At 35.7% G+C, this 25,844-nt stretch overlaps 1 protein-coding gene across 1 annotated transcript in view; it reads right to left on the reverse strand.

The window, feature by feature from the left end:
- Positions 1-4,543: 4,543 nt before the first annotated feature.
- Positions 4,544-25,844, reverse strand: part of SACS (sacsin molecular chaperone) — a 30,043-nt gene continuing 8,742 nt past the window's right edge. The window contains exons 5-7 of the mRNA XM_010572650.1: positions 23,332-24,814; positions 20,710-20,801; positions 4,544-16,345 (exon numbers count right to left, since the gene is read on the reverse strand). Of these exons, the coding sequence (XP_010570952.1) occupies positions 4,785-16,345; positions 20,710-20,801; positions 23,332-24,814 (13,136 nt within the window). The 3' untranslated portion in view covers positions 4,544-4,784. The remainder of the gene's footprint in view (positions 16,346-20,709; positions 20,802-23,331; positions 24,815-25,844) is intronic.

The raw sequence follows: 25,844 nt of genomic DNA on the forward strand, positions 1-25,844 counted from the left end.
CCTACATTGAAGGTGCTCTGGTTTAGTTAACGTTTTTACAAAGCTGTAGTACACAGCTAGGAAAAGCAGGGTGCAGTTCCCTGGCTAGTAACACTACTAAGCATTATGGCACCTCAGTTAGACATTGCAATAACCACTGCCTTTCTTGGGGAGATGATGAACCTTTTGGACTTGCCTCAGTTCACAGGTGAATTCTGAGCAGTACAGAAAACTAAACAGGTCTGCTGTATCCTCAGCTCTGCCATCATCCAAATCACCAAGTTGCCCCTCTTCATTGTTTAAATTTCATTCTTCTTTTCATTATGCTACAAAATTGACATTGAACTATAGTTGCATTATATAAAAGTTGTGCAGGATTTTTACAGCATAGATGGCAACTTCTTGTCACGGAAGAACATTTGGGGGATTTTTTTTTTTTCTTGTGGTTAGTGGAAAAACAAAGTTTATGCTAAAACTACCACACTGTTATCAGCTGATGCTATCATCTGAATTGTTGTTAATCTCCATATAGATTATACATCACTAAATTATCATTTCTGATATCTCCATGTGGATATCTTTCCATCTGTTATTAATACATCAAAATTATTGTTTCTTCTGAAATCAAACTTAAGTAAATAGTTACAGATTAACAGAAAATTATGGCACAGGAAAGTGAGAGTATGCATTTGTCTAGTTTAGTTTCAAAAGTGTTATCCAAATGGAGAAGAACAAAAAAACACTACCCAGCATAGTGAACTGTATTCTTTGCTTATTTTTTTTTTTTCCCCTCAAAAAAATTATTTACAGCAGTTCCTGTAACCAGTTGGGATTGTTACACAGTGGAAAAGTAAAAATATCAAAAATGGGAGAAAAACTTTATTGGTGATTGCCCAAACACAACCTCTTTTTGTTTCCATTTCACAGTCCTTTAGTATTGACATTTGTCTATCTTTTTATAGCTTTATGCAAAAGGAAATTGCAAGAATTAACTGAAAACTGAGTTCTTGAATAAACTTTATACAATTTGAAAAGACTGCTTCTCCTTTTGTGTTCAAATGAAACATAGCTTAAATGAATGTTTTTATTTGTAAAACAAAATTATCTTTCAAAGACTCTAAGAATGTGAAAAATACATTATTTAAAAATACAAACAAAAATCTTGGCCCCCAACTAAAGATTTATTTTCCAGAATTTAGAAAATGCTTTACAATTAGGTTTCATTGGACATCTAGAATTCCTCTGTCTTCATCTGCAGTAGGTGAAAGTAAGCAAAAAATTATGCCAGTGTGCAAACCAAAGAAAAGATAAAAGAATTTTGATGAAACACTCATTGACAAACACCTTCATGTGACAAAAAAGTGTGTCTTCTTCAAATGAAAACATCTACTTTGGCTGTCAAGTTTAATTATTTTTGAACTAGTAGTTCTGCCTGTGTTCCACAATACTAATCCAGCCATCCTCAAACCGGCAGTAGGAAATCTCAAAGTTGATACTACCTTCAATTGAAGCAATTACAATAGATTTTATTAAAGCCCTGTTTAAAGCAACCCAAGTACCAAGTGAATGCAATCCTTATACTAATAGCTCTTAAATCCTAGTTTTCACATCACCATAGTAACTTTATTTTGATAATTTGAGTACAAATATTGCAAAACTGCATTTCTTTATACAACAAACCTTTTTTTTTTCTTTTGGTAGTTAGCTACACAAAAATCTTTTTTTTTTTTTTTTTTTAAAAAGGCCTTTTCCTTGTCACTAATTGCTAAGGCAAGTGACCAATGCTTTCTAGAATAGGTGCTAATGCCATTGTTTGAGAGGAAAACTTTTAAAGCTTCCACAAAAAGATTAGTTACAAACCTGCGAAGGCTTGTTATAACCATAGTTCCTTATATTTAAGCTACTAAATGTACAGTTAAATTATTTTCATGTACCACTGATCTTTGCTATACCTCACATCCTGGGAGACAAGACTACTGAAGCTGCTTTTCCTAGACACATTACTGGTACCTGTGGAAGATAACTAGGACATATACCTGGCTGAAAAGACATTTTCTCTCATGCAAACTTGTGTAATGTGCAGAATTACTTGTAAAATATATTTTTGTGGAACCTACATGCTAACATTTACTGCTATTATTACATACTAACTGTTCAGAGCTTCCATGCCTGACTTAGGAACAAATATGTTATTCTGCATTTCCGAAGGCTCCAGCTGAGCCAAAAGGAAGCATTAATTAAGCATTTTATTTATTTATTTATTTAAACAGGGATTAAATGGCACTTACAAAATCAGTTTCTCCCACAGTATGCTAGGCTAGCTGTTACAGTGAGTTAAGCAAATAAAAAAAAAGAAACTAAGAGACTTCCAACTGAGATGCCACTCTTGCCTGTCTCTCTGCATCCATATGTAAATTTTACTGCAACTGATTGATGGTATCAACCCGGAAATAATAGAATAAATTAATTTTTCTCTGTCACGCAGGTTTTCTTGCTCATCTTCATTTAAAATTGCTTCAGACCATTAGCTTCCTAAGAACTAGGACCATTTTCTTTCTCACAGTGTCAGCACTCAACAACATATACAAAGTAAACAAAATAAAAATATAACAAAATAATTTAGTAGTTCCACACAGTAATATTGGTAAGGCAACATAAGTTGCTTACAAAACACAGTTATGTGCTTAAAAGATTTCCTTCCTCAAGATCTCACCTAAAAAGGGGAAAGTGTTCGTGTTGCTCCTGTTACTCATTTGCATGCTAACATGCTACCTTATGTTTTAGCTCCATTTAAACTGAAAAACACGAGAACTGTTTCCTTTTGTTTGTATTTTGCTTACTGTGAATACTATTCATCTGACTTAATGCACAAAGTTATGTAAGAGCCACAAAGGAATCTATTTAAAAAACATAGGGAATTAACTAAACCTATTTATTTCATGGCACACCAGGATTTGTGTTTTACTTACATGCTATCTATTGCAAAAAATCAGCAAAATGTACAATTTCTTTGAGAAAACTGCAAACATTTGTCACTGCAAGAAAAAAGCATTTTTCCTTTTTAATAGTATTTTAATATTTGTACAATTACTTAAGAGTGAATTGAAAAGAGATTGTGTATTTACCTATATAAAAGAAAGCCTGAAATAATAGGTAAATTTAGTCTTTGTAAAACCAAAACACTTCAGACTGAAATTTATGTTTGCATTTTTCTTTATTAAAATTATGGCACTTAATATTTAATAGCAGAAATAATAATAGGGCTTCACAATCAGAAGCAGTATCATTTTCCAAACATCACATTTCTTCCCACTACAATTTGCAAGATTTTTCAGAAGAGAACAAGCCCTTTATAATTTGCACAAAACTGAAGAAGCCTTCATCATGATTTTTTATTTTTGGATTACAACACTATCGCAGCTGTATCAGCCCGGCAAGCTCACTGTTGTTTATTTTCCTTTGTATTCTGTAAGTTAAATTACAGTTTCACTGCGCTGTCAAGTAAAGAATTGTAATAGGATGTCACTGGAAAAAAATTAACATTTATGTTAAATGTGGCTAATCCAGCAAAGGAAAAATCCTTCCATTTAGCATTATCCTTCCATATTTTTTATTTTTTTTTTTATTTTTTTACAAAGAGCTAATGTTGAACATATTGCATGACATTACCAAAAGTATTACAAGAGTGTGAACTAAAAATCAGACTTCTCTACTAGGGCTGTAGTGAACAACAAAATAAAAAGAGCATTACATTGCAGCACCTTTAAACATGTAACAAAAAACAGTGCTCAGTTCACACCAAAAATGGCTTACTGTATTGTACTATTATCAATGTTTGTTTGTGGAAAAATATATATATATATATGTACACACACAAAGGCACACACACAGGGAAAAAAAAAAGAAACTCAAGCATTTAGATGTCTGAAAACTGAGTTTTGGTGTTCAAACAAAATAATGATAAAACACCATATAATAATGTTCACCAATTTTATATCATCCACATGCATTTTTCATTGAACAAAGATGACAGGCTCTAGGAAAAAAAGGTAAATTAAGTACTTAATTATTTTATAATAAAGTAAATGCAATCAATGCATGACATGAAGTTGCATGTTAAATCAAGTATCATTATTCAGCATTAAAATAACTGTACCAGTTCACAGGTACTAAACAATCCTTTCAATGTTCACAATGTGATGCTGCAGCAAATTTATGATCAGATCCAGCTGATAAGAGTATTACTATGAGTGACACAAATGTCCACAGAACACAAAAGAATACAGAAATGCTTTGGAGCAATATCTCCAAAGTTATTTTAATTTCCATCCCATCTCCCATTTCATTTATGTCCAGTCTTAAGATTAGTACATTGAAAACTGACATTATTGGTTTTGAAACATTATATTAAATGAAATAAAATCTAATAAAGAGTTACAACTACAGGCTTCATCTAACAGAAAGCTAAGCTTTGGTTATATAAAGTGCAGGTCGATAATATGCCAGTTAATCACAATATTGTACATACAGCTAATTTTTGCAGCTCAGTTTCCTTGCAAATTTTAAAAAATACTCATGTTTTTACAGTTTGCTTATACAGCAGGCTCAGTTAAAAAAAAATCCTCTTTAAATAAATTTCAATTCTAAGTACTTCAGTACCATCCACCTTTGTGCACTACGCTTCTAAACTGCTTGGCAATGTGTAACCTCTTGGATGTTCAGTAATCTGCACAACCACATTTGCATCCCATCACATGAAATACCTAAGCTCTTGACAAAACACTTCCCTAACCTGTTCAGATCACTTACACTTTCTGTTGTATAAAGTTTTCAAGTTTTATTATGATACAAGCAGTACATTCCATCACTCTCATAGCAACTTCTGAAGTAAACCTATCATTGGGAATCTGTGGAAAAGGAAGTAAGTCAGGATACCTAGTTTTTAAGCTATCTACTCCATAAGCTTCCAACGTCTGAACATCATTTGTAAGCCCTTCAAGTTGCTGACTATATTCCTCTATTTTTTGTGCAAGGGCTGCTGGTTTTACGTCTTTGTCCGATTTGCCCTTCACAGCGTAGTCGGCTGCAATCAAGGCTAGTTTAGTAGAAAGGTAGCATTTAAAGCATACCCATTCATTGGCATTTTTATGGAGGTCATTTCTTGCAGCTGAAAAGTTAGCTCGGGCCTGCCTAAGCCATCGACGTGCCTCTACAGGATTGCCAACAGACCTGAATGTAGGTGGGACGAAAAAGCGTTGCGAGTAAGATGGCGCCGTGGAAGATGGACACTTTTCTTTATACTGTTGCCTTTCAGATTTGTGACTTGTTGCTTCCTGATTCCATGAAGTATAAAATCTCTGAAATGAAAACTTATCTGACTGAAATCGAGAAGCAGAGGATGAAAATGGTCTTCTTGAGGCTCTGTCCATATTTTGATCCATAAAGGCCTGCTTCTCTAGCCTGTTAATCTCATTCTGTAAATGTTTGAAAACTTCATTAGCTATATCAAGATTCTCTGCATTTTTATCTGGATGCCATTTAAGATACAGCCTCCTAATAATCTTTTTTCTTTCAGATTCTGGAAGCTTCCAAGCCTGTTCAATCACTGATGTCACTTCTCTTAGTATTTCTGGCAACGAGTTTGACTTTATCTTTTTTGGAGAGTGATGTTTTGAGGACATTGTTTTGTGGCTCTCTCTACCAGTGAAGAGAGGTGGAATTGTCCTCGGTCCATGTGCTGGAAATTCTGTAGGACTGGTTGGGGTAGAAGGTGTGCTATCCCTGCTTTGAGAACTTTCCTCCGGTCTTGAAAATTTGTACAAGTCAAGAGAGCTCACTATTTTATATTCACTATATCCAATATCAATCTGGTAAATCTTCCCCAGAAAACTGGGACTTTCATCATCTTCTCTTTCTACTTCTTGTACAATGATTGCATAGGTATAAGTTGGTTGATATGATCCATATATATCACCACCTTCAGCATCAACAAGGTAACCAACATATTCACCAGGATAAAATACATTCATTGGATCCATAAGAAGTGTATAGTGAATTTCAGCTGGTATAGGAGTGCCAGGTGTTGGTAGTTCAAGTTTTGATGGCTCAGAAGAGTCATACTTCACTCCTAAACTGTCAAGCTTCTCACCGATCCGGTAAATATCATTACAACCCAGCATGGCAATTAAATACGAGGTATCAGAAATCAGGTTGTCAGTTGCGGATTTTAAGGTCATTGCTAATGCCAACAGGAAATTTATGTCTTTGCTGTCAGAATGCTGTATGTAAAGCAATATTACTGCATTTCCGTATCTCTTCAGGAAAGCAAATGTTTCACTTTTGCTGTGGGGAATAGGAGCAAAACCTTTAACTCTTAATGTTGTTTGCAACTTCTCAAAACAGGAAACTTTCAAACCTTCTCGCAAAGCTTTGCAAAGTCTTACTGCTTTTTCTTCATTAGCTAAAAAAGCATTGTCATTTTCATGCTTCATAATCCTAATGAGTCCTGTGATGAATTGTTCTGACGACAACAGTAACTGTAACCTTCCCTGCAAAGAACATAACGCTCCAAACTGACAAATTTTGGGAGACTCTTCATCCAACTGTTCCTCAAGAATACTGCTAAGTAAGCGAGGCCTCAATTTCTGAGGGAATAACATTATCAATTTAGTGTGAAAACCATGGTCCTTGCCTAAGTAACACTGGCTAAGATCAACAAGCATTTGCACACCAATGTTACCTTGGATTCTGCTTTTGTAGTGGGGTGCATCATCAAAAACTAAGATACTAGACTTTACCAACCTACCATCCTGACTTGGCAGGTAAAGGGCAAAATCCCTCATATTCTCGAGGTCATTCCTAACCTTGACAGAATCATTCTGAAGACTTTTGAACAGGCCAGAAACTACTCTTTTAACCGTGCGCATTTCATTAGGATCCAATTGCTTTCCTTCCGAGTTCTTGAATATGCGACCTAGAACTTCAACATACTGCTTTGTTGAAATAATATCTTCAGTACCCAAATGTTTAAATAACTGATGGAAAGTACCAAGTTCTAAAGGAAGTTTGTAAAGATAAGGTTTAAAATCAGATTCATACTCAAGGTTTATTACTACCTCTTCAGGCTTAAGGAGCTTCCAACCTTCTTCCACCATTACAAAAGAAACTCCTCGAAGCTGAAAGCGGAATTCCCTTTTCTCTGTACTAAGAAATTCATAAATGCTTCTTAGGACCTTGGCCCTAGTTTTCACCATGTCCTCATCCAAAGTTGTTATATTACATATGTTCCTGCAGTTATTGATGACTTTGTCCAGAGGAGGGTCCAAATTAACATTCAGCATAGTTAAAACTTGCTCAAGTTGTTCTTGTGCACCAAGACTACTTCCCTCTTGCTCTTTGATACTTAAAGGTGTTGCTTTCTCAGGAAGAATGGGACACGAAGTCCACAGCAACTGCAACACATCCGTCTGTTTGAATTTAGGATTCACCTGTGCCCCATTGAATCGTATAAGAGGAAGCGTCCCATTAACTTCTTGATACTGAGGATGAAATCTAACAAATTCTGCTGGAGCTCGTTCAGGGCACAGAAAAGGAATTAATGACAATTCTTTCAGAAAATTTCCTGTCAGAAGGTCAGTTCTCTCTTGAAATATGTGATGAAGGAGGACATCAACAGTATTTTGCAGTGTTTCTTTAGACCAGTTTTCTGTATTTGCTCGCATGCTGATCTCCTTAGCAAACTGTAGTAATTGTTGCTGTGAAATGATGAATTTCAATCCGATATGTCGTAGAAAAGTTACCCACGATGGCAGGAATGCAGCTTGATTTTTCGGTTTTGTAAGCTGCTCTAGTTTCTTAAAAAAATCTTGAGGTATAAAAAATTTTTCAGGAAGCATAACTTCAAAGACTTTTACAGTCCTGTCATAAAAATATTTTGCAGGTTTTAATCTATTGCTTGCATCATGAATGATCAAAATGCTTTCAAGCTTTTCAAACAGCTGTTCCTTCATTTCTGAAGTTTCTTCAATGCTAGTTAGCCTATTCTTTAAGTAGATCAAGTGTTCTAATTTTGCATCGTAAGACAGACTTTCAATTTTTGGCAAAAGATGTTTCAAGTACACTTCAAGATCATCCACAGAGACACAGCCAAGCACAGTATACAAATCTTTCAAATGAACCTTCTCTTCAAGAAAAGCTGATGAAGTCGACTGTGTCCATCTGTCTACTTCTACTGATGGGATGCTTTTTGTGAGGACATAACACGTCCCATATTTTGAAATGCTGATGTATCGGCCACTAATGGATTTATAACATGGAAGAGATTTTAAAATTTTAATGTCATCCTGAGATGTCAAACGACATAAATTGCAATTAAAGTACATTAAGAGAGCCTCAAAGTCACTTTCTGCTAACTTTTCAGTCCTAAAAGTTGATGTCTGTACCATATATTGTATGGCTTTCAGAATGCTTGAAGGATTATCTATATTTGCTGTACGTCCTGACAAGAAAGGCACCAAAGCACTGTCTTTGGAACAAATTTTGTTCAATGCCAGCTGAATACAGCCTGTTTTCATTAAAGCATGAAAGACTTTATCACTCTGAGCATTTGGAAAAACAGCTATATGCATAATGCTGAGGGGCAGCAAAACATCGCACTCTGGCACAACAAGATGATTAGCTGAGACAGTAAACCTTACACCGGGGAGCAAAGTCCAATCCTTCAAAGTTTCAACAACATCATCGAATTTTGCTTGCGTATCTTCTTGCTCTTCCTTTATATTTATAGACTCACTAATAAAATGCCAGGCATTTTTAAGCCAAGATTCACTTGCAAAGTTTTCCTTCCATTTCATACAATTTCTAGTTTTATATTCTCTAGGCAACACAGATGATAACAATTCAGCAAAACTTCTGATATCAAAGACTTTCGCTACTTCACTGCTAAGTAAAATATTGTTGTATCTCAAATACAATGTGTTCATAAAGAGATCCTTGCGAGATGGAATCAGTTCGTGGTATGTTGTCAAGAACTTTGGTCGCTTTGAATCAAAAATTTGCAAAACATTGTCAAGAGTAATAAGGAGTGGCAAGCCCTCAATCTGGATTTCATTTTCTTCTGCATCTTTAAAACAGTAGTCAACCAGAAGTTTGAGACTATGGAAGAGTTTCAAATTTGTCTGCTGAAGACGGCAGGGTAACTTTCCAATGTGACAATTAGAGTCTGGAAAAGAAAATGTCATCAAAAATAATCGGACATCAGCAGGTGTCACATAGGTGACAGGAATATCTGCATCTACCAAACAGTGGTAAAGGTTTGCAGTTTCATCACAGTTATATACCAAATTAAATCCAATTTCTAAGAGTAAATGCTTGAGTCTGTAAACATTTTCAGCCACTGTCTTCCGCGTTGTGATGTTATATTCTGTATTTTTGAGATGCTGCAATTCATCTTGTAGTAAGTTGTCAAAGAATGGCCTGCCTTTGTTCACAGTAGACATGTTAACCCATGTGATGATAACAGCAGAATGCAAATCAGAACCATCAATATTTGGAGCTCGCATAACAGGTAAAAGACGCTTCAAATCTTCATAAATGCAACTGTAAACTGCTTTCACTAAACAATACCAATCTGGCTGAATATCAAGTCTATTAACTGGAAAAAATGATAAAAATTTTTTTAAAGTGTCTTTCACAACATGAATAGGTGTGTTTTGCAGCACTGATACTGTAGGATCAGTGCCTGGAAAATACCGTTTCTTCAGCTGAATCAGCAGTTCAACATAGGCTGGTGCTATCAGCGCTGTCATTAGGCTACTATTCCAGTCACTTCTTACTCCAACACCATTATCATCACGCCACAGATTTCTTCTTGCAGAATCCAGAGCAAAGTGTCCATTCACATGAAAAGGTAATCCAGTTTCTAATGATAATGGTAAGAAACAGAATGCTCTGTGAGGTTTTTTGTAATTATGAGTAATGCAAGCTGCGACCCCACCACGTGGAAAAAGAGTAATGTCCTCATTCTTGTGGGCTGAAACCACACTTTTGGATACCTTTTCCATGGCAGAAAAGCCTGACCTGTTACAAATTAACCAAGTTGTAAGATTTCCTTCAGAGTCTTCAGTATCCATTGTGTAAGTAATCTGTTGCACAGGTATTTCACTTAGCTGCTTTTTTTTAGTTACACTGTCAATTACAGATGCATGGAATTGCTTTCGTTTCAGTCTGTCTCCATCAGTGATTTTGCCTTGTACAGAATACAACACATTTAGTGCTCCTGTTGTTTTTTCTATCTCACAAATAGAAATTTTTTCCATATGGTTCAAAAACATTAAGAGTTCTGCTCCATCTGTACGGAGCTTATCTAAAAGATTTTGGACCATTCTATCTGAGCAAGGAACTGAGGAAATTTCTGATACTTTTGCCATTTCTCCATTTCGAAGAGGAAACCTAAACATCGTGCAATTATCCAATTTAAAGTGATTTCCTAAGTAGAGGTCCAGTACATCTGAGAACTGTGTTCTGAAATCTGCATCTAAATCTCTAAACATGCGACCAGGACTTGTTGATGTTGAACCTGGTGCATATCTAGCATGAGGATCAAAAATACAAAGTATGTCATTGCCAGATATGAAAGAAGGACAATCAGTAATATGATAAACAGAATTGAAACCTATACCATATTGTCCAGTTTTACAGGGATTTCCTACTTTTGTACCTTTTCCAAGGTTCTGAATTCCTCGAATATCATCTTCTGTAAAAGGCTGATTGTTGTAAACACACAGTGCTGGTCCTTGAAGTGGTGCCCATTTCTCATCAAATATTCTGTCGGCTGGATGCTGTCTAGGATCAAACACAAAACAGATCTCTGTAGCTTTTGCATCATCTGCATTCTGAAGGAGCTCTTTCAGCATTTCTTTTTCTGAAGGGTAGGCATTAAGAATGCTTTTAATTCTACTTGTCAATTTTTCTTTCTGCCCAAATTCTGTTCCAAGGGTAGTAAAACAGATATTGGATGCATATCTTTCCAAAGCTTTATGGCGTTTTGGTACTGCTCCAAGCTTTACTGCAACTTCTCTCGGAATGTCACCATGACAATATTTTACAGTTGTGTCTTTAACTTTAATCCATGGACAGTCATTGTAACACAAAGATTTTGCAGACAGAAGTGCAAGACGAGTATCAGGTAACAAAATATCACCATACTTTTTCTCACAAAATTCCTGCTTCTTCTCTCTAATGAGGCTCCATATTCCTTCACTAATTATTCTCCTGCAAAGCTGAAAGTTGTCTTCTGTTAGTTGTTTGGTCCCTCTTTCCTGATTTATTAATTCCAGAACTACAGCAAAATCTTCAACTGTAAAAGCCTGTCTTACACCCACACTTTCAAATAGCTCACGGAAACTATTTTTATATTTATTAGGCAACTGATAGAGATAGGGTGCTGCTTCAAAATTCAAATGAAAAGACACTTTTGTTGGATCAACATACACATTCTCAACCAGAATAAAACTACAGTTTGTCAGTTGTTCAATTATCATAGCTTTTGTCGATTCATTCTGTAACATTGCTTCGTGGAGGTATTTGTAACAAGCATTAGTGATATTTTCTTGATATAATGTGATGCCATCAAATGACTTTGCAACTTCTTCTAATTGATTTATGACCAAATTAACAGCTGGTTTCTTCAGTAAACCCAAAAATTCTTTGACAGCTAATGACAAAGCACCACAACCTTTAAAGGAGTGGGAATTTTCATTAAGAATTGGTTGTATTAGGCAAACTATATCTTGATGATCAGCAGTAAAAAGATCAGTTGCTGGAAACATCGCTTCAGGCTGAAAATCACTGCCTTTCCAGTGCAGTGAGAAGCCTGCTGGCTTGCTAAGGAAAGGAAGGAAAGGGATGGTTTGACATTTTGCAGCAAATTCTTTAGCTCTAGGGTCCCTAGATTTTAGTTTTTCATCAATAAGACTCAATATAATACTGCTTCTGAGACAAGCTGCAGCATGATCAATCTTGTTAATTTCAGCTACTGACTCTGCACGTTCTATCAGATCCTCCCATAAAATATCATCTTTAGCCATTCCCAACTGAACAAGCTTAACCAAAATAACTGGGTTAAGATAATCCTGAGCAGTGCCATAAGGAAATCGTCCATCTTCATCATCATATAACTTTGCAACTCTTCCTTCAGGATGGATCAGTCTTGATGGTGTAACTAATGGATGTTCATCCAATGAACAGGGAACACATGGAGTAACACGAAGAATTCCTGAGAACTCCTCAACTTTTTCATTGAGAACATAACGCATCAAAGGATCACGCAGCTCTGCATCTATCTCCTGAACATTAGGGAAAAATACCTCAGAAAAGAACTGTTTCTCAGAGAAAGTGTTCTCCAACAATATGTATTTGCATCCTGCTTCTTCAAATCCTGTCTTTACCCAGGACGGGAGATCTACAGCACACAGATTTTTGGAACCAGTTTTTTTAAGGTACTTCAGAAAGATCTTAAAGGCCGATGGTCCAACATCTGGTCGTTTTAGTATAGAGTCATCTAAAAACCTTACATTCTTCATGGAAACCCAAGAGAAACCATCAGAAAACACTTTGATCCCTTCTTTGCTTTTCATATGAGCTATATCTTCATAAAATCCTTGACAAATAACAGAAAAATCATCGTGAACTGAATCAGGATCTGGCCACACTGCACAGTAACTGTAGTCAACTAGCTCACCGTTGATTGCCATGTCACGTAGAACACAAAGTGCTTCTATGTAGGCTTTTACAATAACATGCCTCATGAATACTGTATTCCATCTTCCTTTCGTGTCTGTTTTCCAGATCTCTTTCCGATTTGAAGTAACTGCAAAGCAGCCATTTATATGAAGAGGTAAGCCTGTTTTTATTCGTAGAGGTAAATAGCAGAATACTTCACCTATGGTGTTGCAATTAGGTTTCACAATCCACTTTTGATCCTGGGTTTCAGACAGCAACACTCCTACTCCACCACAGGGAACAAGACCTAGTCTTCGTCCACTTTCATGTAATGAAAATTTTAAAGCATCTCCAATGTCCATGCAAGAACATATAAGCCATGTTGTTGAGTCTACTGTTTTCTGTGGCAATTCATCAGCTGATCTTTTTATCTGTCCTGATTTAGCCATTTCAAAGAAAGAAGCTGGATCATCCTCTGTACCTCTGAAAAGTGGAGACTGTAAATCAGCAATCCTTCTAAATACATGGTGAAATTCTTCTACTACTATTTGTAAGATACAGGAGGACTTTGGTGTTTCAGTGGGAAGCTTTTTATTACTACTGCTGCAGACCTTCATGAGTTTAGCCGCTTCCTTTAAAACACTTACATTTGGTGCAGTCAAGGCTTTAGAAGAACACAAATTTTTTTTGATAGTGACAACATCTTGTGCCACCCCAGGATCATCTGCCTCAATTTTCAAGTATTTCAAAACCATTGAATTTACACTCTGAGCAAATATTATCAGTCTATGACCACAAATGCTAAATTCATCCACAAGAGAGTAAATGTCTGCTGTATTGTAACATGCACTGCTGACTTCACTCACTTTAGCTTCCTGCTGAGTTCTAAAGGACAGCCTGAAAAGCGTTCCTTTGAAGCTGTAAGGAGATTCTACAGTCAGTGGTAGCTGGCAACCAAAAACTCCTATAAATGGCTTAAATTGATTAGGAAATTTTCGTAGCCTCTTCTGTTGTTTACTCCAGTTGATTTTGATCCCAGGGTTAGATTTATCTCTAATATGCTTACTGATATGGTTAACATTTGGATCAAACATAATCATGAATTCACGGCTCAAAATAATAGGAACATCAGTGATATGATAAACAGAATTGAATCCCAGTCCAAACTTTCCTACTTTGTCAACTTCACTCCTTTTTAAAGACTCTCCTAATCGAGTTATATTTAGGAAGTCAGAGTCAGAAAATTCAGAATTATTGAATGACCACAAAGCTGGACCATGACATGCTGCCATTCCTGGATCCAGGAGATTCTCTCTTATATCCATATTTCTTCTCATGTCAATCAGGAAATTACATTCTGTTGCATTAGCATCATCAGCATTTTGAAGAAGCTCTTTAAAGATATCTGAAATTGAAGGGTATTCTTCCAAAATGTTTTTAATTCTTACAGTCAGAGGCTCTCTTTGCCCAGATTGCTCAAATCCCATATTTTCTGGATTAATCAATCTTGTGCTAAGGCATGGGACATTTAACCACTCAGCAGTTTTCATTGGTATGTCTTCATGCACCAAAATTATTGGTTCAACAGAATCTTCAAGCAAATCATTTAAGTCATCAACTTTGATATCACAATAACAGCACTCATGAATTGGCCTCATTGCAAGTTTATAAGGAAGTTTGCCACTGTATAGTGGCATGGGCGTATGCAGACTTGCAGGAATCTGATTGCTGTACAGCCATCTTATGATGCTCAACATAATGTGAAGATTTTGTTTACTCTCTTGTTCTGAGAGAGACTGCTCACTTTTTAGATATATTTTCTGAATGACCATAGAAACGTGGTCTGGTGTTAACTGCTCAATTGAACCACAACATTTAAACAACTGGTGAAACTTCGCCATTGTTTTTGGCACATAATGTAGATAAGGCTGAAGATCAAGATCAGGTACTGACTTTATTACTGCTTGTGTGAGGGAACAAAATGTTTTACCTGTCCAAACCCAGGGAAATTTCAGGGCTTTAAAAGCTTCTTTGCCTTCTTCTAGATGATCATGCATAAATCCATAAATCTCAAGCAAGATATGCTGAAATTGATAATAGTCCTCATCACTGAAGGTTTTAGAACTGTGCCAATCAACCACCACTTTGAAGTGTTTTAAGACTGCTTTTATGCTGGGCTTGGTTGGGATGCCAAGTGCTTTTTCTATATCCAACAGCACATTTTCCACAAGAGGAACTGAGGAACCAACTAAAATTGCATGAGATATATCACACATTTCTGGTGGCGAACACAGATTACAATGATCTCCTTTCCAAACTAAGGATCCTGGATAATTTGGAGGTCTTTCCTTACTTGCGGGAATCCATTTTATTTTTTTCAGCGCAGCTTTTGTTTCAGATGAGTGAAGGAGTGTATGGTTTTTGTTCAAAATCATCAAAAGAGTTCTAGCTTTTCTTAACAGTAAATCATGATTGGTGCTAGAGTTAGCATGCAAACTTTCAATTTTATTTGCCACTCTCATAATATCACTTTCCTCAAGATTGGCCTCATTTTTTAAGCCTATTTGTCTCAGAGAATGAAGAATATCTGAAGATGTAAAAATAACGGGGGGGAAGCAAATTTCCTCCTCAGCATAAAACAAATTTTGCAGAAGTTCTACCTCAGGATCAAAGAGTTCATTTGCTGACAGTATCTTTTCCTGTGAAATCTTAATAAACTTTAGTGATGTCAGCCAATCTACCACATCTGTATTCTCATTTTTCAGAAAAGTCAGATTTTCAAGAACCCACTGCATTATCTGTGTTGTTTCATCGTATGAATAAAAATCACTTCTTATGTCTTCTATAACAAACTTCAAGCAATCTGTGCTCTTTAGCTGTTCTATTTTCAGCAGGTTAGCTAAGCGAATAGTAGCTTCATCACTGCTGTCAATTATTGGAATAGAAAATCTTAGACCAGGAGGAATTTTGGCAGTGTGGTGTAATACCTTACTGCCTTTTAGCCCAGTAAAAACAGGGGCACTTTCATCAGATGATTTTTCGATTTTTTTAAATATTAGCAATTCCTGAATAATTCTTCTCTCTTTTTCACTTGCATCAGTTAAACTAGCTAAGAATGCCCTAAGAGCATCTTTATGTGTTGATGGGAATGATGCAACCTGATTGTATAGTTTCTGTAAGGACATTTTTTCCATTATTTGTAAAATAGCACTTGGCAATGGTGGATGCACATATTTTTTTATAAGTGGATGTTGGATAGAAGTATCCAGCTTCTTAAGTACAACTCCACCAACTTTCTGAATAATATCAGCTAAATATTCTGGGAGCTGAGTCTCAGATTCGTCTTCCAGAATGATAGGCGATGGATTCCTAAATCTAATCAGTTCCACTGATGTTTGGTTTTCCTCCAGCAGTGTCTTGGGGATAAGCGGCATGTCATCAAACACACTCAAGTCATCAGAAAAATGTATATATAGGTTCTTCCAGACCATCTTAAGCCAGGAAACTGATGGGTGATTTTTGTCTTCCAAACCTGGATACCACTGTACCACCATGTCTCTGCCAGGCCACACGCTATTCATAACTTCTTTAATGAGCCGGGCAAATCTTTCTGGGTTCAGAAGCTGCAGCTGAGTGCATGGCCTTCCTGAAATTATAGCAAAAGGGCAAAGCCATGAAAATGACAGAGCAAAGTTACATAACAAAGTGCTTTTGGTTGTTGTGGGGGGAAGAAAGAAAAAGGAGTGGGGGGGAGGAATCTAACTTGTACACTGCCTTTTCTTTTTGTGGAAAAAACTGTTTGTTAAATAGAACTGCAGATACCAGCTCCCCTTGCTTTTAGGAGTTAATGAAAAGCAAATACATTCCATATTAGTGTAAAAATAAAAACAAATTGAAAATTATCTATATGTTATTGCATTTGTTAGTTTGACACAAGAGTTCTCAGGCATACATAGCAACTACAGTTTTACAATCAAAGTAGAAACTTCAAACGTATGTTTTTTGTTTGGCTGATTCTTTACACTACTTCTTTGCCTAGCGGTAAATAAGAATCTAATCCATTATTTGTTAAAAGATTCAAATAGATTTGAAAGATTATTTATTAGATATAACAGAGAGCAGCTCAGGTGCAGATGATCTTACACTAAAACTGACAAGCAACAAAATTCAGTTGTGCAAGGAGTGCTGAAACTAAGTTTAGATGTAAATGCTTTTATTCTTATTATCAAAGCCCTCACTAAAAGAAACATGTTAACACTCACGTCTCAATTATCATTAAGACAGTTTATACTTAAAAACTACAGAATGTCTGGGGTTAAGAAAATAGTACAGAATATAAAAATACCACTACCTCCCAACGACATCAAAAACAATGACAGAAATGGAAGCAAGACATCTATTTGAACTTCAGATCTTTCTTCCATCTAGATAGCACTGCCATTTCCTTAAAAGCAACCGTCCAATTAAAGATATTACCTACTGTCCCTGCTCTGCTGGAAATCAGTAGCAAGACATCCTTCAGAAAAAATTTTTTTTACTTTCACTTCATGCCTACAGAGCTATGCATTCTGTTATTTCTATTGAACAGAAAACACAGGTAAACACAGTAGCCTTATGAAAGTGAGAAATACTTGCAGCAGTGGACCAGCAACATAAGAATCTACTTAAAAGCTAAGCTTAAATCCCATTATTTGCACACAGAACTTTAGAAATACTGTTTTAAAAATCTATACACGTGATCTTAAAATACTGGACATCTTCCTGCATGGGAATTTATTTAAAAATATATAAATAAACCAATTAAAATATTGATCATTTGCATGTAATGTAACTACAAGGTTTTCTTCATCAATATGCACTTTCCCCTCAAGTGTATTTAGAACTCTTTTCATAATTATGTTTGGTAGCTACCTTTTGGCAGCTCTATTTGGCAAGTTTTGTTTACAAGAAAGCTGGGGTAATAAGAATAGCTAATCATCAAATTCACACAAATATCAAGCTTCAATCCAAACCAGTACATCTTCAGTTAATAACCATACCTGAAAATCCCCAGAGAAGCTGTTGGGCTAGAATATAATCAAATCCATTTTTAGAAAACATCCCATGAGTTACACATTAACACTATAAATATAGAAACAGTTATTAACTAGAAAAATACAGTACACATTTTAGGAGAGAAAAAAATAAGATCTGGTTGTCTTTGTACAACACAACAAAAAAGATTGCATCCCATTTTCTCAAAGAAATAATACAAGAAAGTTTCTATTTCTGCAACTCTATCAGGAATCTCTCTGATATAATGACAAGGGGTAACAGTTTTAAACTGAAAGAGGGTAGATTTAGATGAGATATTAGGAAGCAATTCTTCACTATGAGGGTGGTGAGGCACTGGAAGAGGTTGCCCAGAGAAGTTGTGGATGTCCCATCCCTGGAAGTGTTCAAGTCCAGGTTGGATGGGGCTTTGAGCAACCTGGTCTGGTGGAAGGTGTCCCTGCCCATGGCAGGGGGGAGTTGGAACCAGATGATCTTTGAGGTCCCTTCCAACGCAAACCATTCTATGATTCTATGAACTTCTACAGCTATGTAAGTAAAATTATTGACAGCTAAGGTTTCAATACCTGCCAAAACCCTCTCTAACACATACTATTTATAACAACATACAACTTTTATGGTACTGCAGTTGTACTTTACAATAATGCAAAATCTCAGAATGAAGAATAATTTAGGAGGAGGTAGAATGAAAAGTAGGCAACTACAGTCTTGCAAAGGATTATCTAAAAGTCCTTAAGCATTTCTAGAAGATGTAGAAGAATTATACTTGCCATCTTCATTTACAAAATTACATTCTTCTAATCAATGAGAGGCATACTACCAACCAAGAACAAGTCCCTAGAAAAATGTCATTCAAAGAAACTGCCAGAGGAAGATAGACAAAAGCAGGACGTTAAATGTGACCAAAAATCTTCCCAGGAACAAAAAGACTAGATAGACTTTGTTGCAACTCAGACCAAGCCTGGAAGTGAATGAATGTCCTAGAAGAACTCAGAAAGTGATTGCTTTAGGAATATATAGGGGTTTTTCATTTTAGTCACCTCTGCTTTTTCCATTTAAGATGTATTCAAGCATATAGTCTGTCAGACCTATATTTTGTTTTGGTTGTTTTGCTCTGGTTTTTAATTTAAGCATGGTTTTGGACTGCTTTGTGACTCTGACTTGAAGGACATTGTCTAGGACAATACATCTCAAAAGTCAATTTAAAGTATCATCACGGGAACTGGCATTTTTCAAAGCTAACATTCCTGTCTTCCATACAATCTTCCATCCATCTAATCTCACTGTGGCTATCCTGATCCATATATATTTCTGTCTAACTCCTAGCAATTACTACTAGAGGAAACAGTAGTTCTTTATGGTTCTATCCCAGATTAAGTATATTAAATTGTGTATCCAAACAGTGAAAGTAGTCACTACTTTCAACAGTTTTTAGTCTGTATTAAAAGAAAATAAATTAAAAACACTACTGGGGGAAATTAACAGTAAAAAAAAAGTATTAAAATAAGCATATTCTACTGCAACAATAGACACAACACCCATCATATAATATGCCCCTAAGGCTGTGACAATTCTGCTTTTTAGAACAAAGTTTTTCTTTATAGTAGTTTCAGTTTCAGGCTTGCTATTCTTCATATTCAATGAAAGTCCTAGCATTGATTTCATATCTTCTACACAATTTATATTATTTCAAATATTTACACTATTTACTCTGTGTAGTAAGTCACTCCCAATTCTTTCAATCTTTTCACAGATGCTTTGCCATACTTTAAAAGTTTATCATCTTCCCTCAGAATTACCTTATTTTTCTATTATTTTGGATAATGAAGCAATGATCAAACCCTGGAGAAACGAGTAGGTTTCCAAATGAACAGGAAAAATAAACAGAGAACATAAAAAGAACTGAAGGGGAAAAAAGGTCAGAACACAGTCTGAAGAAAGAAAGAGTATGACTGAATGAATGAAGACCATGATAAAGGGTATCACAAAAAGCAAATCAAGACAATGATTTATAGTATTCTATGTCTGGTTCTAATGTCTTCAGTCTAAAAAAGAATTCTGACAAATTGAGCAATTTAAAAAAAGAATCTTTTTCTGAAAAGCACATTTTCTAAACATTGAAGAACAGCTCACCATATACTCATACTATTTAAAAATAAGCTGAAGAGTGACTTATTTGCACGTTGTGTTTACGTGAAAAGACTTCTGAAATTCAGACTTCAAATTTACCAATCAAATGCATAATGAAACGCAAGGGTGGAAAGGTAAATATAGACAAACTCTGAGTAGAAAAGAGGCAAAAAAAATTAATTGTGAAGGCAGTTAAACATAGAAGCATCTTATCTACAGATGCAGCAAACTTCTTCACCAGGTCTTTTGATCAAGATTCGAAGTATTTCAGCAGGTCCACATTGATACAACCATAAGCTACAAATTAAGACTCAGGAAACACTTCATAAAATTATATGATCTACAGTATGCTTGAGGCTAGATGCTTAGGCTGGTTTCACCTCGTTTTAAAAAAATACACTGATATGATCACTTGCGATTGTGAGATAAGAGATAACCCATAATACCAAAACCGTGACATAGCTATTGCATATGCAAATACTACAAATGCAAAATAGAATTCAGACTTGTCTTAAGTAGAAGAATACTATTTGAACAAAATTACTGAATCTTGAATACGTGGTTTACTATGCAAATATCTATTCTTGTACTGTAAATTTTCATCCTTCTACCCTTGACTTTGCCCTTTTGTTCATTTATAATTTTCATTTGTGTCATTTCCAATTTAAACAATATAGTCTATCATATCTTAAATATTTTTTGGGATGACCAACTTATTTACATGAACTCAATTTCAAAAGAGACATTACTTTAAACTTCGGTTTAGAACTAGTCTGTTCAACCATTAGAAATCTGTTTCACTAGATGAGAATACAAAAGACATATTACCTCGGCTTTTGGCAGCTTCTTTCAAAGCAGCTAGAACCTCAGGCTTCAGGTCATCAGAAAGTAACCTTCCTTCCAGGCCAGGAAAGAGAGATCTAGCACACCATTTAAAAAAAAAAAAAAAAAACCACCAAAAAAAAACAACAACAACAAAAACAACCAAAACACATTTTAGCAAAGCATCTAATTTATGTTGCTCCACAGACATTACCAGCATGGTAATCATCATGGTAAAACAGTCACATACAAAGCAATTGCTTACATATGCAGAATAGGGCTTTCAGTGGGCATTTTCTTATATATGAGAAAATTATACATTTAGAAGCAGAGAGTAGTAAGAAACTAATTTTTCCAACTATTCTTCCTTTCAAAGCAGGTCTAAGCAAGTTTTTTTGATAGGAAAACTGGGATTAGAAAATTATTTTCACCTATTTGTATTCTAACACAAAAAAAGAAAGGTTAACTAGCACCTACTATTCTATGTCTCTTAAAGATTTTATTTGAAAACATAGAAAACGTACAACATGTAATTCTAGAACTTCACACAGATCTGTGGATTTCAAGATATCTGCAGACGGTGGTTAAGATTATTGTAGCCAAGAGTCAGTCTCATCCTGCCCTTTCCTTCCCTTCATGTTAGCACTTAAAACTATTTAGTTTTGTAGAGCTTTGGTCTTCCTGAAATCAAAAATAACTATCCAGTTTAATTCTGTCAGCAGGTATGTTAATTATACATAAACCAACACAGAATCTTGTTCTTCCACAGGTGTTAACAGAAAGAAATTCATAAGAGCTTACTTCAGCTTTTTAAGCAGGCTCCAAATTTGAATACACGACAAGCCAAACTTAAGTTGAAAGTGTTTTAAAACATCTAGCATAAGTCATTTATCATATTTATAAGATTAGAATTAAAAATATTTACTGTAGGCAAGAATAGAGGCAAATAAAGCATTACTATTTCAAACTTGTGTATTATCATAGCTATCAAGTAGATTTATGCCTGGTATAACATACTTTTCTATCAGTTTTGCAAGACTAACCAAACTAAGTCCATTACCATCAGAACATGAACTGAGTAAGACATAGTGGTATCATTAAGTTTCAAAAAAAATATCTTATGACTAGCCTGAAGCAGGGCTGTAATTTGTTAGTCTTATCATGGGAATGTTTTCTGTATTAGTATACTGGCTTAACTTCTGGAAGGTGAAACAAAGTGAAAGAATAGCAAATGATAAATCATCTCACAACAGATGCTAGAGAAATTTTTTTTATTATTATAATTTTTTTAAGAAGACACTAGAATCACAGGCTCTGAGTAGTGTTAATCCACTGATAAATAACCTGAATTGCCTAGACCAAGAAAGATTATGGGTTTAGTATCTAACAAAAAAAGAACAGCAGCAGACTTGAAAAAAGCAAACTCCTCTCAAGCAACATGAGAAGACCAGTTACCTGCACCCAACTGCTTTTCTTAAAGATGTGTTGTCTACACATATATTCAAACCTTCTTGAAGATGTGCTGTCTATACATATATTCAAACCACATTTTACATAAGGACCTTACTTGGAGGACTTTTTACCTTAATAATATCTATATTGGCACACTCCAACCCACCTCTACTTCCCTTATAAACAGTCCATAGGGCAGTAAAAGCAGCAAAGCACATGCCAAGTGCCATATTCTCTCAAGTTGAGGATCTGAAAATTAGTGGAACTCTGAAGGAAAGGAGAAGGAGGGGTGGTTGTGAACATACGTACGGGTAACACTTTGTAAGAACTAACAGCTACAGGTAAGACATCTGGCGTGTCTGAGTGATTTCAAGCAGTACGTCTTAAGAGATTACTTGGAGAAGGGTCCAGATTTAACAAATCTTTTATACATGCATAATCCAGTACAGGCATAAAAAGCAGTAGTCATGTTTTCTCCTCAGTGACCCCAAGGTCACTTATTCCAACTATCCTGCTCTTTGCTCTCCCCTCCCCAGTGTCAGTGCAAGGTTTTTTGGCTGATTAGATGTGACCCAAATTGGAACACTGACACAGCTGAGAAATGAGCAAGAAAAAAAATAAAATAATTGGAGAGGGACTGGAAAGAACAAAGTGAGAGTAGATGTAAAAGACAAGCCCACTTTTTCCACAGTAGTATCTGTTTAATTCCTGAAACCAGCAAGTGTTTAGTACTAAGCCCTGCACTGAAAGTAAGTGTTGTGTAAAAAAAAAAAAAAAAAACCTGAAGTAATCTCAAGCTTTAAGTCTAATAAAAGCTCTTAACATTACCTAATTTAATGTACTTCCTAGTATGCATGTTTCTAACCTCCTATTTATAATTTTCAGAAGAAAGCTAACTTGAAATGTATCCTGAGGTATTCCCTTAAAGCCTAGGTCACATGATTCTTCATAAAGTTATAATGGCAAGTAGCTGTCAAACTTTTCAAATGAGACATATGCACACAAACATGTACATATATACAGAAAACTGAGTTCTATCTATGCATTATTTCTTTACATTACAGGCTGCTGCATATCATGTTGTTTGCAGATAACCAAATAACAGTCTGAAGCTCTGTTTTAACATTTAAACTAAAAAAAACCCCAATAAAACAGTATTTAAAATATTAAGTATACCTGGGATATTCTTCTGAGGTTATGTAAACTACATCCTGTTCTGACACAGATGAGGAAAAAGGAATAAAATTTCCATTCTGTAATGGCAAAAGCTCCAATCCAATCAGGTCACTGTAGACTCCATCAGCAAGCACAAATTCTAAAAGATGAAGCTTTTCTTCAGCAGGTCCACTGTGTCCAGATTTCCTTAGTACTTGCCGTACTACAGCAGGAGTCACTTTTTTCACAGCTTTAGCAGTAGAAATAGTAAGATGCACTGCACTAGCAATATTTGCTGGTACCTTGGCAATCTGCTTCCCTGAATTCTGGAGGTAGTTGAGAACAGACTGTGTGTACTCCAAACTCTCATCCATTTCAGAAAAGTGCACCTGTTCCACCTTTATCCACTGATTACTCACTGAGTAAATAACTGTATGCTGGAGCAGCTCTTTAAAGAGAGGTACTACAATTGGTTTCCAGGGTACCCTGATTTTGTTCTCATCAGGCCATAACCTATAAATTCTTTCAGCTGACAATGGAAAATCCGAATTCTTCTCAGTCTCCATTCGTTTGATAGCTTCCAAAATAAGGGTGGTATATGCCTTTGGCACTATATTTAGCACCAGAAGATCATTCCACAAAGCTGCTGGATCTCTCCATTGATCCAGCTCTCGCCATTTGATACTCCTCCTATTGTCTGTGAGACCAAAGAAACCACTAACATGAACTGGGAGTCCAGTTTTGCTTTCTTCACCTGGAGGCAAAGGCAGAAAACAAAATGCTCTTCCTGAAAAGTCTGCTACAGCTCCTTTTTCCTCCCCATTAGTTGATAAAGACATGGCTATTCCAATAGTAGGAACAAATTTCAAGTCGTCAGCTAAACAATCCAGTTCAGTACACATTCCTCGACCACCTACACAATTACATACTAACCAAGATGTTTTCTGTGCGTCCTTAACACTCTCATCTTCTACAACTATATTTACATGGTATGTCACACATGTTATGCTATTGCTTGGGACTCCCTTACAATACTGATTTATTGCAGCTCCTAAGATTTTGATAGAATTGGGTCTTTCATGCTTCAATGCCTTGTTCTCACTAGCAGTTACTCTGAAAATTAGCCTCTCAGTTCCATCAGCTTCCCTAACATGCAATGAAACATCCTGAACACTCTTCAAAAAGAGCAATACTGTGTCCGCATCTGCTCTGAAGGATTCAAACAGCTCTAAAACCTTCGGTTTGTCATAAACATTGCTGCTCAGTTGGGAAGGCTGCAGACGAAGTGGGAAACGAAAAAAGGTACCAGGAAAGTTTCCATTCTTAAAGGTTTCCTTAGTGCTGCCAAATACACCAATGAACGGTGCAAACTGGTCTGTAAGTTCATTGATTTCCTTGCTATCTTCTTTTAGATTCCAACACTGGCCTGATTCATGAGGTCCAAAAAGGGTTTGATGGGGATCAAGCATTCCAATCTGGTCACCACTGAAAATACTAGGGACATCTGTATACATAAAAAACAACAACTATTAATAATCCTAAAACAACATATTTTTCAAATACAGTCTTAAGGAACAAATTTTAAAAGGGCATGAAAAACAAACGTTATAAAACCGCGATGAACCGAGTATAATGCCCAGGGAAGTGGCTGAGTCACCATCCCTAAAGGTATTTAAAAGACATGTAGATGTGGTGCTTAGGGACATGGTTTAATGGTGGACTTGCCAGTGCTAGGTTTACAGTTGGACTCAATGATCTTAAAGGTCTTTTCCAACCTACATGATTCTGATTCTGATAACATATAATTCAGTGCTTACTGACAGGAAGAAACAAGCACACCCCTATTCTGTAATTAAATATATAAATAGTCATTCAACTATTTGAATTCTAGCAAACAGTGAGCAAGTATATTTTTTTTTCAACTATATACTTTTATCTTTCCAATATTTTCAGGAAAAAAAAATTAATTTACTAAAGATTTATTCTATTACATTCATACTCTGCAGATCTTGAAGGCTTGCAAACAGTAATCTTGTACATTTAAAAGCATACATTCCCAGAATTATCAAACCGCTGAATGTATTACCTAAGCTTTTATTCATGCTCTACTAGGTAAAATTTGTGGAAAAACACCCTGTGTCTTTACAAACTCACTTCACAACTTAAAAATGTTATTTCAGCAAAAATTTGCCTCTTACCGTGTACTATTATAACTATGTAGACTGTAAGCACTATTTACGCTATATGCTGCTTCCGTACAGCAGTAAAACATTCTGCCAGAATAACAGGTTTCAAGACTGAATATTACCAGCTTGTGAAAGAGTATGTACTATCTCTCTGAAATGTAAATGTGCATATACCTCTGTTGGGGAATATCCTTTCTAGCATGAAATAAAAATCACTGCTTATTATGCAAAGAACCTGCATAAAAGTTTCAGTCTAGGCTAAACCTTCACTCTTCTACTTACATATCTACCCTATATTATGGGCCTCTATAATATGAACAGCAGTGCATAACTGAAATAACAGTGTAA

The sequence above is a fragment of the Haliaeetus leucocephalus genome, unplaced genomic scaffold (genome assembly GCF_000737465.1).
Source record: "Haliaeetus leucocephalus isolate CR32 unplaced genomic scaffold, Haliaeetus_leucocephalus-4.0 Scaffold351, whole genome shotgun sequence".
NCBI lineage: Eukaryota > Metazoa > Chordata > Aves > Accipitriformes > Accipitridae > Haliaeetus > Haliaeetus leucocephalus.